This window comes from Pholcus phalangioides, unplaced genomic scaffold, assembly GCF_987345545.1.
Source record: "Pholcus phalangioides strain wild (caught in Gottingen) unplaced genomic scaffold, Ppha-v1.0 ptg000031l_1, whole genome shotgun sequence".
NCBI classification, from domain to species: domain Eukaryota; kingdom Metazoa; phylum Arthropoda; class Arachnida; order Araneae; family Pholcidae; genus Pholcus; species Pholcus phalangioides.
This window is the reverse complement of record NW_028301621.1, coordinates 196468-214467: the sequence shown is the minus strand read 5'-3', so window position 1 is coordinate 214467 and position 18000 is coordinate 196468. Positions and strand designations below refer to the sequence as shown.

Sequence of the window (18000 nt, the reverse complement as noted above, 5' to 3'; positions counted from 1 at the left end):
TGGGAGCGTTCACGGTTGTCAAATGAAAGAGACAGCAGTTGTTTTGGTTGAAAAATTATTTTTGGCCATTCTCAGTGTGGTGACGGCATTTGCTGCTAACGGGTAATTGGCCAAGAGCGGATACAAAATTGAACTGAAAGAAGAAAAAAACCGGTCAAAAGATCGGGGTGGCACAGATGTACAAGGGAATGTAAAAGAGGGTACAGCGATTGTTGGCGATGTTTTCTGAAAGAACATTGTGATTTCCGCGTTTTCCGTTTCTTCTTCATATCATCAAGATTTAGACCATTCTCAAATCTCTCCCACTTCACATGTCGACTTGTTCTTCTTACTTGTCCCGCAAGTCTTTTCCACACATTTTTTTGAAATCCCAGGCTGTGGTCTCCGGTCTTTATGTGCAATTTTTCTCTCTAATCATTTGATTCAGCTATCCATTTTAGTCAAATGGCTTGTACGTTACATCGAGTTGATGGCCGTCTTCATGGGGGAGAACGACGCGAGTGATTAGATACTTGAGGGCTAGGGGGAAACTACTATAAATCTTTGCTAACTTATTCCGACACAACCCTACCTCTTTTGAGGTAACGGAAGTAAGTTGTTTTGCATCAGTCCGGGGTTGTGAGCAGGGCCGTCTTAAAAGCATCATGGACCCCCGGGCCAAATGATTTTTCTGAGGCTCCACCTGGTTAATTCTAGAAAATTTCAACCAGATCTCATTTTTGTGGACCCCTCTTCTCTTGAGGCCCCCAGGCCGTGCCCGGGTGGGCCCATCCGTTAAGACGGCACTGGTTGTGAGCGGTTTTATCTATCAATGGAATCAACCTTTACTTGCATAAAATTCTGATGAAATAGACGTTTCTCCAGCCCTTTCCTTTATAGAACAGTAATTTTTTTTCTTTTCTGTTATAATATTACAATCAATTGCAATACTTTTTTGTAGCAGTCTTGTACCCACAAAAAACAGCATTTTCTGTACGAGAAGCTCATGGATCCCGTAGGCGATACAAAGTTTTCGCTGCCAAAAGGCCACGACCGGTGGCTCAAATTTCAGATTACTTTTTCTTGATATATCTTACCGTACAGTCGTTGATTCCGTAATAGCGGGCCACGGCAGCAATTTAGTTTCACCAAACATAGTCAATATATCCAATTTTTCTTGTAAAGTTTTCACTTTTTTTTTGCCTTTTCTCAGCATTATCAGTAGCACTAGAAAAATATTCAAGAACTCAATATTTTGTAAGCAAAACACGTGAATGACGAAGTGGTGCCAAAAAGTTTTTCCAATGAAGGGGAAAAATGAAAGTGGCTAAATGTCAGCTTTTACCGAAGTGCATGATAAACGTCCGAAAAATGTATACGTTTTCAAGCTTATTTTGAGCTTTCACCAACTCGACTTGTTAAAACGACTTCGGGCTTTTACCGTAACATATATACATATATATTCGATTTTGCGTCGTTTTTAACAGTGATTGAGCAATTTCCTGTGCGAGAAGGGAGAGAGAAAGAAAGGGGGAAAAAAATATATATTTTATTATATATTTTTTTCTTTCTCTCTCCGCGGGTGGTTGTTTTTATCTTATTTTTTGTGTATTTTCAACTGCATTGTTTTCACTCTCGTCTCTCATGGTTATATCTTCCTATATCACTGTATCGGTGTGGCTTCGTATTTGGTATGTAGTGATAATTTTCTTGTTACTAATATGGATGATAATTGTACCGAAATGAATACAAACAGTGGCGTTGCTTCGAATAAGGACGTAGCTAACCCTAATAGGCTCTGTTAAATAACACGTGGGTCTCCACATTAAATGACAGAACTATTATTCTGCTGTGACACAGAACTTAAGTCATTCTCGAACAGACTTTCAAGTACTCAAGCGATCCCGAAGTCACGTCCTAGAGACTTGAAAAAAGTGTATTAAATTATTTTTTGGACATACGGGTCATTCAAGTATCACGTCAGCATCGACGGGGGAGGGGGTTTCCGATTTGCTGACTTTTGATGACAAGGGGGGGGAGGGGTTTGGATGATGCTTACATCATCAACCACCCTTTATATGAAATATTCTTAATGGCAACTTACTCGGTGCGCCAAAAACGAGAAAAATCTTTCGGTAGTTTGTGGGCCCCACAAGAACGGCACACGAGGCCCGGAAACAGTGCCATCTTAACGCATAGGTCCATCCGGGCACGGCCCGGGGGCCTCACAAAAGTGAGAACCGGTTCAAATTTTTGAGAATTCGCCAGGTAGGGCCTCAGAAAAATCACTTGGCCCGGGGACCATGATGCTCTTACGACGGCCCTGCCCGGAAGTGGACCTCTCTGTGATTTAGTTTAAAACATTTGGAACACTAGAATGGCCGGTCGATGAAAAGCTGGGGGTCTGTGAATGGTGAACCATATTTTTAAGCATAGACGGCAACTTTACACCCAGCATCGTGACTAAAATCGTTTTGGTTGCTGAACCATTTCTTGCAAATCTTCTGAGACCCACGAGAGTGATATCATTTTCTTGAATCTCCTGAGCGAAGTCCTCGAGAGATTCCGATGTTGGAATATTTTGCAAGAGAAACTTTTAAGTAGTTGTGTCCGTGAGCAAAACAGCTTTGACTGGGATATCTAAAATTGTAGAAATAGCCAGTGCTTCGGTATCCGCTAAACGCGAAGAAGTAATAATAAATAAGGTCATTTTGGCGTGTGAAATTAGCGTTTGAAATTTTTCCTATGGGGCCGTCCAAGTATTACGTCAGCAAATTTGTAGCCATTTTTGACCCCCCTTCCCCCTTGTTAGCAAAACTCTGAGCCCTCTCCCCTGTCAACAAAATTTCGTCAGCACTGCCCCCCCCCTCCTAACGCATACTGGTAGGATCAGAAACGTACGTGGGAGGGGGACATAGGGGGCTAGTGCGCCTCCCCCAGACGAAAAAAAAAAATTTTTTAATGTAAAAAAGATTTTTAAAAAATTAAAATTTCGAAAGAAAATACCTTTATATGTTATTATAATCGATTTCTGTTAATTTCAATGCTATTTGAAGAACTCACAATTTCTCTCTAAGAAATTGATTGTAATCCATCCTTTAAGCCATATATGGTAAACCCTTGATCTGCAGACCAAATATGGTCCTGAAGGTTTTCTGATGTGGCTTGCCCCTCAAACCCAATTTTGTAAAAATGAACTAAGCGGCACATTTACAGACTGCTTAAATGACCCGTGACCCAATTCCAGAACATTTAAGTGGCCCGTGAGCCCATTTTCAGCTCAATGAAGTAGGCCCGTGGCACATTCGAAGATCACTAACCCGCGACACAGTTCCAGAACACTTAAATGATCCGTGGCCAATTTTACAGCACTTAAGCACCCCCCCCCCCCCCAGTGGGATTCTATATCACTCAAGTTACCCGCGGAACATTCCCTGATTACTTAAGTGATCCGTGGCATAATTACGGAGTACTTGAGTGATGCGTTGCATAGTTCCACAGCTCTTAAGCGGCCCGGAAACATTCCCATAGCACTTAAGCAGCTCAGCCTGGACACATTTTCTGAGCACTTAAAGGATCTGTGAAACATTCAGAGATCGCTGAAGTGGCTCTGTACGGGATTTATCATTAGGGAGAACCCTCCCATCGGAGTGTACTAATTAGATCTTGTGTTAATTGTTCTATTAACCATGATCCTATGGACAAAAGCTGTACGTCTTATATGCATGAAAGTAAAGCGTTATAATTTTTTTTTAAACCCGAAATGTGACGTAACGATTCAAGAAGCCAGAGCCGCTTGTGGTCCCAAAAACCCCCAGTCATTTGCTAATAAAGCTAGCTTATCTTTGACTACCACGGACTTTACATCGTTGAGAGCTGATCTACACACATTGATTAGAGAGGGAATACTGAAAGTGAAAGAGAGAGAAGATGTGTTGAAAGATTTGTCGCTTCAGTTACAGGAAGTAGTTAAGACCTCTTTATCCCTCCTCATGCCCGATGTTATCAAGACTGTGACTCTCCCACCAATGATTGGAGAGTTTGTTACCCAGAAAAAAAAAAAAATCCGGACCTGTTCAATTACTCTGGTCAATCAAATGGACTCCGAAGGGGTTATTTCCCTCCGAAAGGGAGCTCTTAATGTTCTAGTTTTTATATACAGTGTGTGCCACGCTCAGCTAAAAAAAAAAATATATAAAAAATTATTTTTTCCAGAATTTCAAGTTGATTCTGACTCTTTAATTTTTTTTTTTTTCATGTCTGTAAGTCAAAGACTGAACATTTTACAGTGAAACTGCCGTGGCATCCGCTCAAAATGTTTCATTTGGGAAACTAATGATATATCTTTTGAAATTCTACGTGTTGAAATTTTCATAAATAACCATTCATTATGCCTTGCGAATATTTATCGTCCAGACGGTCCTTTTGGCATAGATCCTTTGAACCACGTGATGTCTTTGATTACTTGTGATTATATTATATTGGGTGACTCTAACTAAAAATGTGAACTTTGGTGGCAATGCAAATTCTTCAGTTGGTATTGTTCTTTACAACTGGCACCTTAAAAATAATGTTTCACTATTCTCACCTATTATAGTGCTAAAACCAACTCATTTTTAGACTTTTGTTTCAGCTCCCCAAATGTTCATCGGACTTTAATCTGGTCTCCGATTGATAGTGTTCTTAACAGTGACCACCTTCCTGTCAAGATATCTATTCCGATCAACTATAATACTTCATCAACGGTTCGGAATCTCCACTGGCCATCAATTATTTCGGATTTCAAAAATATCCCATCATGTTGTATGTGGTGCTTTTTGTCCCTTAACGAGAGCATGGTGGATACACTTTAAATCTTCCATATTTGCAGGAAAAGCTATAGCTATCACTAAGGGCTTTTGATCGTTTATCCCCATAAGGGGCCAACCGGTGGTAATTTTTCCTGTACTAAATCAGTCCTTCAAAAAGAAAAAGATTAGGGAATTCTCCAGTCATTCTCTCACAATTATCCACCTCTTTTATTCCTAACCAACTTCTAATGGTTTGCTCTTATGACAGCCACGTCTCATTAATTTGGGTTCCTGCACATTCTGGGATAGGCTTTAATGAGGCAGTAGACAAGTATGTGTTCGTTCTCTACCTTCTTCGCCCAATCCATACGCCACGTCTGCCCTCTGTCCAGAGGACCTACGATCTACTTTACGACAGTTATTTCGACTATATACCTCTGAATCGCTCCACACACACACATTCCTTATTTCCAAATTTTTTTCAACTGTTGTGTAATCGAATTTCTCCTTTCTTCTCTAATTCAAAATTTGAACGTCTTTTTTAAAAGTTAATCGGCGATAGAGTCCCTCTTAATGCGTTTTTTTTTTCATCAAAAAATTTAACAGCCCCCTCTGTACACGCAGTCAATTACCAGAAATTTCAACCCATTTTCTTTTCCACTGCTCCCGCTTCACGGATCATTGTATATCTACTTTTTATGCGTCCTTTCCTCCCATCAATCGCTAGCCTGATTTCATGGGAGTCCAATCTTCATGACTCTATTTTTCATTTCGAAAAATTCATTTCCCTAAGCAAAATATTTACTTCTCTCTGGTCTTGGGGTCCTTTTCAATCTATAAACGCACTCGTCCTGGGACAACCCTCTTAGCTAAGGCTCTCTCCAGACAATCCCCCCCATTTAAACCAAACATACATTGCTCACCAAAATAGGTTTAGGGGAGACGACTCAACCTGGCAATTATATATATATGTATGTATATATTTCTCTTTCCTGTATTCAAGTTCTTCATGCATTTCATGTCCCCAACACACGTGCGTACTCATATTGTCGTATTCATGTTGCTCACCGAATAAGATGCTAAGCGAGATGGCACGGGTGATCCCTAATTGTGTGTTTTGTATATATATATACTAGCTGATACCCGGTGACGTTGCCCGCCCCGTAAAAAATTTATATATGTATAGCTTAATAATTATTTCTTAATGAATGAAATTTCTGCATCAAGTAAGAAAAAATTAATTTTTATTTTTAAATATTTTAATTAAAAACTTCAGGCAATCGCTTGTGGATACACAATATTTTTTGTTTTTCCATCTGGTGTGCAGATGTACAAATTTTTGGGATTACCATTACGCGAACAGGCGACGTAAAGCTGTCCGTGTGGAAAACAGGGCTCAAGTAGTATCCAAAGACTTCAGAAATTCTGCAGGATACAGAACTGTCTGCGCTGAGTCGAACCGATTTGCAAAATCGTGTGAACCGATTTATAAAATGTGGAGTCTCCCGGAATAATTTTTAGGATTTTTTCGTTCACACTGTCATTTTTCGATGCCAGAATCGCTCTCTCACAAAGCCACTCATGGTTTCGGTGATTTTGTTGAATGTTTGGGAAGACTGTCTGAGTAAATTCTTGAACTGAGTTCAACAATTGGCAAAATCCATTTGGGAACGTAATCAGTCCAGTGCTTGGGTCTCTACAGGAATTCTTCCATTGCCAAGTTTGATCGACTGATGTGAAAATTATAGCAGTGCTGAGTCATTTTGCATGTTGGTGGATAATGATAATTTTTTAACTTCGTGCCAGAGTGTTGATGATTTGAGGCAAGCATTGAGTTCATCATGAACATTTTTATTCCCAGTTTTGTCGTCGTAGTTGTTGTTCTCTGTTGTTAGCGGCGTAATACGTCCAGCTTGTGCAGCGAATATTATTCAAACGCCTTTTAAGCATTTTTTAAATTGAAACTTTACCTCTACGATGGGCGATTGATGAGATAAAAGCCGCATTAGCACTTACAGAACACCCTGTATATAGGCTAGCAGAAATACCCGGCTCCTCTCGGGTTTTCTTCAATTACTGGTAAGATTGGAAAAGTGACAAACCGTTATAAAGGAACAAACTGTTATAATAACAGAATTAAAGGTGTGACAAACCATTGTAAAGACATATATTCACGTCTGAAACGCATTGTTGGAAACCACGGTAACCAAAGTATACGTTCCGAACGTAATTGTTGAGGCCCCAAAACTATTGTTGCCCGACAGTTTTTCGCCCATTTCGGGCCCAGCTCTGACGAATTTTTAAAGTAGCCTACGGTTCAATCCCGGATCCGTTTGGTATATATGCAAAATCTGGCGACGATCGGTCTAAAACTGTAGATTTGTATGAAGAACATACATGCATACGTGTACTTTCACATTTATATATAAGATATTTCTCTCTATATATTTTCTATTTTTTTCCATCAAATCCACCGGAGTGAATCCAATAAAACTGATGCTGGCTTCTAGTCCGCAAGTTATGAAACCCATTGGCTCACCAATAAGGTGTTACGCGAGATGGATATTTTATATTTCACAATAAAAAAAAGATTCTCATTTCGTTTTTTTTGTATCCTGTGTATATAATATGGCAAGTGTAAGATAACAGATGAGATGACATGGGTGGGTGGGGGGGGGGGCCTCAGTTGCTTTTAAAACATTCATCCGTCTTAACGAAACCCCGAAACTTTTCTCCAACTCCCAACCCTATCTCGTCTGTAATCACCACAAAAATTTGTTAATCGCGACAGTACCCAATTGGTCGGGGAAGATTTGTAAAAATTTTGTGGTTTTTTTTTTCTTTTTTGACACAAAATAGTGTTCCAGACACTGCCACGAAGCTGGGCTGGAAGAGATCTCGGCAACGGGATAAGTCCAGTGGCAAAGTTCTGGCGTATTCATTCATTGGGACACCTCATAAAAGTGATCTAGCATCGTCCCCTAGATCTGAATGGTTTTTTTTTCATCCCATCTCCATTCTATTTGTTCTTGTGGTGAGCTACTATTTTGTTCTATTTACATTAATTTTCGACTTATATTTTAAATTCTTCCAGCCAGGGAATGGTCATTGCAGCCGATAGCCCTGCTTAATTCAATCGCTATTTTAGGAAGAAATAGTAAACTAGTCCGATTCACACAATTTTCCCCCCGTCGAAATATCAACCCTTTTCAAGATGAAATGATTCGATCAACTCTTGTTAAATCAAGTTTCTTCCGATATCGGTCGACATTTTCTGATACTAATAAGCTCACAGATTTTAGTTCGGCCGTTATTTAAGTAACAGTAGATGGCGCTATGGGCACATCATCCACGATTCGACCTAGGAAAACAAATCTTATGAAATATATGCAGTGTACGAAGGTTTTTAACAACTGGCTGTTGCGAAGACATCTTTCGGAAAAAGAGAAAATTCAACTTCCCCTCCGGGAAAGTGAAACCAAGCCCTAGACTACAGAGGCACAGAATCTCTCAATCTTTCCTTGGAGCTCGTGTACACCGAAAGGGACCAGACTCAGGCCAAGCTCACAATGCTGACGTTGCCACCAGATGGCGACTTATACAAGGATGACGTCACTCTCCGCTACCATACGAAGGTTTTTAACAACTGGCTGTTGCGAAGATATATTTCGGAGAGAAAATTCAACAGTAGAATAGTTGAATTTTCTCTCTTTCCGAAATATATCTTCGCAACAGCCAGTTGTTAAAAACCTTCCTATGGTAGCGGAGAGTGACGTCATCCTTGTATATGCAGTGTTCAGTACTAAAACATTTCCGGAAAACAAAACTCACATGATATAAAAAAAGATAATTTAATATTTTATTCCTGATAAATTATACATAAAAATTACCTCACATACAGTCAATGGAAAATACAGACTGATACACGTTTTGACAAAAAAAAAATTGATCTAAACACAAATATCATAGTACATAATTTACAGTGATATGCCAGATTTCATTTTCTAAACGCTTGTTCAATCTATATACACAGCTGCAATTCAACAAAAGGGGAAATATTCCAGCAAAATACACTCTCTCTGAAGGAACAATATCAAATGTACACAAGATTTAATACGCATTACAGTTATAACACATTAAACAAAACATGTAAAAAATATAAACATAAAATTCCCCTCCTCAACTCATGAAAATGATACCAACAAACATCTTACAAGATTAATATAGTGAATGGTGAATTAATAAACCGAAATTTGTGTTGTTACAGTGGAATCCAGGTAACTTGAAATTTATTGTCTCAATACTAAGCTCAATGGGGGAACCTCTGTAAAGCTAGCTTAGCACATGATGGCTAAACCCTGATTAAGTCAACTGATTCATACCATTTATAATCACAACTAATTTTTGGAAATTGTCCATATGGGTTATCAAAATATGATTTTTTTTCTTCGCCTAATTTTTGAAAACATTCTCAACATACTTTTCATAGTGAATTTGAGAGAAAATTTTCATGAATTTGTAGATGATGGGGGAAAAAACTGTTCAATTAACATTTAAGTACATGTGAATGTGCACACTTAAATGATCTTTAAAAGTAGTTAAGGGCAAGACAAACAAAACCTCACTAACTTGACATCTATCCACATGTCTACACGCTTTTTATCCCCTGGGAACATAGAGCTATCTAGGTTTTGACATCATGTTTGAGACAAAGTATAAGAAATGTTAGAACACAAAGTAAATGTTTGAACTGAATGGTGTGATATAAAGATAAATATATTTACCAAATTCTGAAGGGGGAAGGAACACTACAACCCTCATAGTTCTTTTAATATAGTTTTTTCTCATTTATATTATTCATGAGCTCAATATGGTGGAAAACCATACTTTGTATGCTTGTTTTATGGCACATTAAAAACAACTGATTGAGAATTAAATCAAAGTTGTTTTCAGAAATTATACTTTTTTTTGTTGAACCTGAAATCTAACTAAATGTGTACTTAAATTTCCACAACTTTTGCTATGGAAATTTGTTTTACAAACATGTGGTTCTTCAGGTCTTTCAGACATGGTCTGATAGATTAAATGAATTGCATGTCCATAATAAGTAACTGATCCAGATTTCGGCCAAACCTTACGATTTCATCATTCACTCACATATTCCACAAAATCATTATCACTTTGCAGATGAAATCATTCAAAAAATTCAGAAATTGAAAGGAATGTACAATGAAAAAATCTTGTTTTTATCATAGGAAACTGCAAAATGAATTAAAAAAATCATAAAATATAGTATACATCTTATATGAAGAAAAATCTTCGGCATATAATCACATGGCACACTGTGGTTGACAGGAACCTTTACACTTTTTTGATTTTATGTAATTTTTTTTTCAAATGAACATCTACCACCGACTGAATTCACAGACACTAAAAAATATAAAAGAATATTTTTACACACAATCACCATTGTCCCCCACATGAGAATTTAAAGAAAATGCATTTCATCAAAAGGAACACAAGCCTGCTTCAAATTTTAAAAAGACGCCACACATTTATGTGTATGACAGGAGGGGGGGGGGGAAGGACAGAAAAGCTATTTTAATGCAAATCACAGATCAGATTTTAATGTTTCTTTTCCATTACAAACTCAAATCTAAAATTAAACTAAGAAGGGCTTATGCACATTGAGACACTCCATAGATGACCCATATGATTCTAACATCAATCATACACAATACTAAATTTACACACAAACATAGCTTGATCTTAATGGGATAATCTGCTTTTCCTTTGAGCTAGTAAAAGTTTGATTATTTGAATTTGTTCAGCTTTTTACTACTATGAAATTGTGAAGTGTAATTATTCACAAGGCACTACAAGGATTAGCATATGAAAGAAGAAATATTGAGATTAAAAATTTCTGCTCACACTCTAATGTACTACTTTAAGAAGAGCTGCCCCAAAGAAAGAGGGGATAAAAAAAACATTCAGTCAGATGACTTCAGCAAATCTTGAAATTTCAGAAAAGGTCAATGTATACACATTTAACCTGTCACCTGGGCATGATGTGTGTATATGTCCTAATCCTGAAAGTATCCAGATGAATAATGACCAAAAAAAAAAAATTAAATTTATTTTTTCTGGACAGCTTGCACAAGCATGCTAAATTTATCTTCCAATTGTTGCAAATAAATTAAGCTGCGGGATAATGTCTAATAATCAAAAACCCCAATATTTCTTCATCACATTCCCAAGGCACAAACGACTTAGACTGGCCCCATTTGGTTGTGTTTCTTGTTAAAATATGACTGGCAGTGAAGCTTCTTTTTTTTTTTTGAAACAATGCAAATCTACACAGAGATGCACATTTCATTGTTGGAATGATGAAAAAGATGTGCAGCACATGTGCTGTTAAATCCCTGAGATGGAATGCATAGGATTGATTTCTGTCATATGACAGTGTTATTTTCGTTCATGTAAATGGGACTTGGCCTGCCATTCATATATACAAGAGTTGAGGTTGCGGACACTAAACTATGCTCAGACTGTGACCTGGATGTGTTGTAAGAAGGATTGCAATGTCCGGGATATAGGTTTGGCGCACTGTGATTATTTTGGTTTGATGCATTTATCAGTTTCGTGACAGGGTTCTGGGAGTATTTTCGGCGTGATCCTCTTCTGGATCTGGTTGATCGCTGCTTGACTTTTCTGGGAGTCATCGGCCTTTGTTGGCATCCATGAGAGCACAACACCCCAGGTGCCATCTGTGAAGCTGAGGTATTGTTACAGTGGAACTGGATGCTATATGGAAGGTTCCTGCTCTGTTTCACTGAACCTGAAAAGATGAAGGAAAAAATCTTATTAAAAAACCTTTAAAGACCTTAAATAAATTTTTTAACTGCATAAAATATAAGCGTGTCAAACATTTACAAAATGTCACATATACACACATTCTATTAGCTTCAGAATAGGTGACAAATTACAAGTTGAATTTGAAGTAGTATGATAGTTTATAACATTTTTACACTGTAATTTAATTAAGATTCCACCATGATTTACAATGAGGGTGGCAACTTCTCTCTGTTCAGTGGCCACCATAATAGTCAGATGCAATGTCATGGGCCACACCAGGAACAAAACTCCAGGAATTATATAAGCCACATACATAAGGGGCGAGAACTCCACAAAAACCGTACATGGACAGCCGGACCAGACTCAGGCCAAGCTCACAACTGCTGACGTTGTCGTCCATGTACGGTCCCTTTCAGTGTACACAAGCTCCAAGGAAAGATTGAGAAATTCTGTGCCTCTGTAGTCTAGTGCGTTCACCAGGAAAGTGAAAGGACGTGGGTTCGATTCCCCGCAGGGGCAGCTGAATTTTCTCTTTTTCCAAAATATATCTTCGCAACATCCAGTTGTTAAAACCTTCGTAAAAGTTCATGGTCCATCCTATCCATCCCATTGAAAATTTTGAACACTTCGATCATATCTCCTCGACACCTGCGTTCATCGAATGTAAACATATTCAAAAAATGAAGTCTCTCTTCATAACTCAAGCCCTGTGTGCCAATAAGAACACGCGTAGCTCTTCTCTGCACTCGTTCAACAAAGTCTATGTCCCTCTGTAGGTATGGTCTCCAAAACCTTACAGCATACTCCAGTCCAGGACGAACTAAGCCTCGAAGAAGCGGAAGAATGACTTTAGGAGAACACGAAGAGACCTTTTTGAAGATAAGACCAAGCATTCTATTTGCTTTTTTGACCACTGCTGAACAATTTTCTTCAAAAACCTAAGCCGCTCGTCAATGAGACTTCAAAAATCGGTGACCCTAGTTACATCCGGGATAGTGACACCATTCAACTCGCAAGAAAACTGTGAGTTGTTCGAACCAAAATGAGCGACCATGCACTTATCAATGCTAAACGTCATGCTCCATTCATTTGCCCATGCTGCAATCCTGTTTAAGTTGGTCTGGAGCAACTCCCTATCGCTTTGATTCCCGATTATCCCCCATTAGTTTCACATCATCTGCGAATATGCTAGTAATCCCATCAATACCCTGATCGAGTTTATCAATAAAAAGTGAAAAAAGTATGGGGCCAAGGACACTTCCCTGAGGAACTCCACTTGTGACCTCTGTCCAACCAGAGAATTCCCTGTTCACCATAACTCGTTGCGACTTATCTCTTAACCACGATTCTATCCAATTCAGCAAGTTGCCCCCAATTCCAATCTCGTGTAAATGCTTCAAGAGTTCGCTATGTTGGACCCGATCGAATGCCTTCTGGAAATCAAGGTGAACAACGTCGACATTTTTGCTCTTACCCAAAGCCTTAGTCACATAATCATAGAAGCAAAGGAGGTTAGTTACACATGACTTCCCCTTCCTGAACCCATGCTGATTATCTGACAGTACATTATTCTCATCTATCCACTTCACAAACTGCCTTTTGATGATAATTTCCAAAAGGGAGCTCGTCAAACTCACTGGACGATAATTCGACACCGCTTTTCTACTACCCTTCTTAAATATCGGAACAACGTTAGCAAGTTTCCAATATGAATGTTAATGCTCAAAATAGTTTTGACGAGGGTGAGTGAAGTTAGTCTCACAAAAAGTTGCATTCCAAAGTATTAGATAGGTAATATGTAAATAGATCACCATCATTGACAAGCTCGCAACATTTTAATTTTTAACCTTTACGTTGAGATTTTTGTTAATTGTTTTTTTTTGTTTGGCATCTTTTAAATTCAAAGCAAACGTTACTATAGCTTGCTATTTTAACATTAGATGATGTAAGAACTATTTCCAAGGATTATAAAAAGAGATGGCAAAATGAGGGAAATTTGGCCATATGCACTGTAACAAAGCTGCTACAGCCAGGATGAAATCATGTAAAAGAGCACTAAAAGGACAACTGAAAATGAAAATCAATGGGGTTTTTTTTGCCACATAGAGCATTTTTCCTTTATTGTTAAAGGGTTTAATACTATATTACTGTTGTTAAAACTATGTTCAAACAGTTTTGCTCGAAATACACACCACTTACACAAAAAGCTCCCACAATTCATACTATTAATATTATTCCCTTCAGATAGAAATATGGAAGAAAATAAATAGTAGAAAACTACATCCAAAAAAATTACAGTTCCAATGATTGATAATTAAACCATAAACATATGGATATTATGTAAACTGTTGGTTCTAATTTTTTTCCTTCCATTTTTGTCATTTTTGCCTGGTTTTTTTTCCTTTTTCACCACTGTCCCAGCAAAAATGCAATTTTGCCGGCAAAAACCCAACTCTGGCTTGTATTGATATGTTCTTGTAGGTTCCGTAACATTAGTTGCGTAATAAATGTTTATTATCTTTGAATTGTGAAGGAAGTATTTGCCTTTAACCACCCCTCACTCCTACACACAATTATTAAAATAAAAAAATTAACTTTTTATACAGTCATCGTGTGTCAAAAAACCCAATTAAGGAGAAAGGGCTGTAATTATGCAAAATAGGTGTATATTTTTGTGGGGGCTCATTCAGCTCGGGCCCTGGTTGCCCCAGCCTAGTTAAGCCCTCTTGGGTTGTCTCGCCTAACACCAACAAAAGAATTTCACAGCTCTAAGTGCAATAATTGCTGAAATATTTGAATTTAAAAAACGAAGAAAAATTGGGAGAAAACAGCATTAAATGCAGTTAAATCATTTTACCTGCATTTAATTCTGTTTTTCCCACTTTCCTGTTTTGAAATTCAAATACCTCAGTAAACATTACACTCAGCAACATGGACTTTTTTTCTTTTGTTGGAATCAGGAAAGACAACTTTCTAATTGGGTTCTTGGCCACACAGGACTGCATAAAAAGTAAATTTCTTTATTTGAATAACTGTACAACCCCTTGAAACATGACTGATGTATCCGAGTTATCTCTTTAAGACCAAGCTCGATTAATTGTGCGGGTGAAATACTTAACAAACATTCATGTTTTCAAAAATTCCCTGGCCTTAAAGGGTTATTTGAATATTTTTTGATTGGAAGTACGCCTCTAGGATCAACAGTTCTCCACTAAAATGTTGTACATGCTGTTACCTATACACCCCACAACATTCAGAGTACCATCATGTATTTATTCTTTGAATGCATCATTTTACAGAGTTAAAATTGAAATCCTCATTTATGTACCCATTAAACTGCTGTTATAGAACAACACAAGGAAAGGTCATAGCCAAGGGGAAACTCAGCTTTATCCCCCACTCCGGAATGTTAGAAAATAACTGTCACGTATGGAATCACATGGGAAAGTCTATTGTACAGCCAGTTTGATCCCTTTCTCTGAAATACTGCTCCTTAACCCTATATGCACTTTGTACACATTCCTCTGTGTAATTTCTTTTATGCATACCGAAATCCATATTTTGAGTTTATGTGTAGTCAGAGTTCCGTGCTTTTCTTCCGTGTTCTTGTTAGTGCTGCTATTCGTCTTCCAACTTTGAATACTTTGAAGTGAAGGTAGTAAATGCTTAAATTTTTATGTTATGAAAGCAATGTGTTGAAGATCTGCCTGCTCTCAGCTGAGAGACATTTTCAAATGGGAGATAAGCTCACATTTGAGCCTTAAAGTGGAAAACTGTAGCAAACCAACTTCGGCCGACTACCACTGCACCACAAACAGGGTTTAAACCTAAATAATAACGAAACAACCACACAACGGCACGAAATACTGGTTACTCTCTGAAATCCAGGTTGTGTCCCCCGCCTTCCGAAAGAAATTTCTGACAATGACTGAAACAGAGATGAACATGTTCTTTGATGCACTATGTATAACAGGGTTATGCTGTATCTATTTTTTTAACTGAATTGTTTAAAACCATGTTTGTCAATAAAAAATAACACAAACTACAGTGATACCTTGGCTAATGAATGCCTCAACTTGAAAATTTTTGGTTGATAGATTTTTTAATGTTTTTCTGCCTCGGCTATCAAATACAGATTTGGCTAATGACCATTTTAGTTGAAATGGATGCATGCACCAATATAAAACAGCCGCTTCATCAGCTAAATTTTTGGTCCAATGAAAAATCGAAATGAATCCACATTAATTTACTTACACCTCTGGAATTGCTTTCTGCATACAACTCTTTCAAAAAAAGAGGAAAAGAGAAATTTCATGTAAAATGAATGCTTAAGCTAAAATAAAATGCATTAAAAAGACTTGAATGGTATTAAGTCTTACTGCATAGTTTTCCAAACGTTTTTGTTCCATCGCCCCCTTCTTCAGAAATTTTTTTCTCTCATCACCCCCCCCCCCTCCTAACTCAAATAAGCCCACAGAATCCTATGTATATAATCCTATGCATGTAATTAGTCCATATTTTAGCCCTTTTTAACAATGTATGTAAATGCATAAAATCAAAGAATTTTCAGAATAAGTGCATATTTTTGAAAGTTTGTTCAAGCGTAATCACTTTTTTTATAATTTTTCAAATAAATATTGCTAATAATACAGTAAAATCTCTCTTTTGTGGTCACTGGCGTTACAGAAAAAATCTGTTAGCAAAAGAGAGGGTGACTGTTGATCAGGGGTTTGAAATGCATGCTTCTATTATGCAAGGGGGAAATATTATTTGACCGAAAAAGGGTGAGTCCATTAAGAGGGGTTTTACTGTGTATTATATGTTTTTCTGCTGCAGGTGTAATTTAGTGAATCAATAGAGATGTTTGTATTTTCCAAATATCAACTGTGTTCTATTTTTAAGGCTATTTCTAGAGACATGTCAAAAGTGTTCAATTTTTTTAGAAATAGTGACAAAATTATATTTTGTAACTGGTCTTTTTTTACGGAGCAGCTACAACAAACTAGAAATTAAAAATGCCTAAATTAGAAATGCGTAGCCGTTTTTTGCATATGCACTACACATATATAGGGATATTTTTTGTAAATAAAAATGCACTAATATAAAATATTTATTTTGAAAGCATATCTTTTCTTTTTTTTTTTTGCATGGTAATTTTTTAAATGCATATTTTCTCGTTTTTGGTAATTTTTTTAACTTTCTCAGGATTTTTTTAGCATATATTTTGGGTTTTTAATGCATATTTTGGCATTTTTAAGTGCATATTTGCCACTTTTTAACACATATAATCCGGGCTCTGGTTATAAACGTAGTTGTTGTCCCCCTGGACCATTCGATCGCCCACCAGGGGGCGATATTACCCACTTTCGGAAACACTGAAACTAAACTGAATAATCTGGACATTCTACAAACTTATCTTTGCCATCTGCATGTGTAAAAGAGAAAAATGCGCTGACCTATATCACATATAATAAAGTACACCGCCTCGTACATTTTTTTCACTATCGCTCATGAGCACGACTGCATAGTATACATAGTGCAAGATGAAAAATGGCATTTTTCATCTTCCTTTAAATTCTCCTTCATCCAACTGTGATGTTTATTTTAGTCTTCAGTCAATTTATTTTTTAGTATTACTGAGCATTTTATGAAATGTATCTTCAACTTTTAGATCATTTCTGGAATAAATTAAACAATTTCCTAAAGAAACTTATGGAAAATCATGTTTTGGCTAACGAATGTTATTCCAGAATGTAGAGATGTGAGGTGAGAATATTCTGAGAGAGAGAGAGAACGATAATATTATCCTGGATGTAAAAATTGGAGAATAATCGAGAATAATAATTTTTCTTAAAATAATTTCTTCTAAATAATTTTACTAAATTTTACTAATTTTCTTCATATTGTGAAATATATATCAGATTTCATTGCCTGTAACATTTACAACAAAACAATTTTTGGTGTAATCACCCCCAACGGCAACTTTTAGTTCGAGAATATTCTCCAGGTCATGACGAGAGGTTTTAAAAGTTTGGTTATAAAGATTTTAGAAACCTTTAGATTAAAACCTTAAAAAATATTTTAAAATTAGATAAATTTTCAGAAATAAGTTCACAACAAAAGAAATTAAATCAAAGTTGATTGATAAAGGAAGCTATTCTTATATAATCATCTTCATTCTAAGATACAGAACTGTTTTTTTTTTTTTTTTGTTTTTTTTTAATAATAACGTGATCTTCACGTATTCCCAAGGGATCAGCATGATCCGTCCAGGGAATTTGTTGTTTTCTTCAATGCACATACACTTACAAATTCTGTATTACTCGCATTTCTTTGGAGGTTATTCAATTCAGCCTTGTTGGTTTATTTTTCTTGC

At 37.0% G+C, this 18000-nt stretch overlaps 1 protein-coding gene and 1 long non-coding RNA gene across 3 annotated transcripts in view; one reads left to right on the top strand and one right to left on the bottom strand.

Annotated features, from left to right (window-relative positions):
• LOC149066958 (uncharacterized) overlaps nucleotides 1-18000 on the top strand; it is a 154241-nt gene that overhangs the window by 102372 nt on the left and 33869 nt on the right. The gene's annotated exons all lie outside the window — the stretch shown is intronic.
• Nucleotides 8605-18000, bottom strand: part of NKAIN (Sodium/potassium-transporting ATPase subunit beta-1-interacting protein) — a 58021-nt gene continuing 48625 nt past the window's right edge. For both annotated transcript variants that reach the window (XM_089253022.1, XM_089253021.1), the window contains one exon: nucleotides 8605-11607. In XM_089253022.1, the coding sequence (XP_089109148.1) occupies nucleotides 11574-11607 (34 nt within the window). In that variant the 3' untranslated portion in view covers nucleotides 8605-11573. The remainder of the gene's footprint in view (nucleotides 11608-18000) is intronic.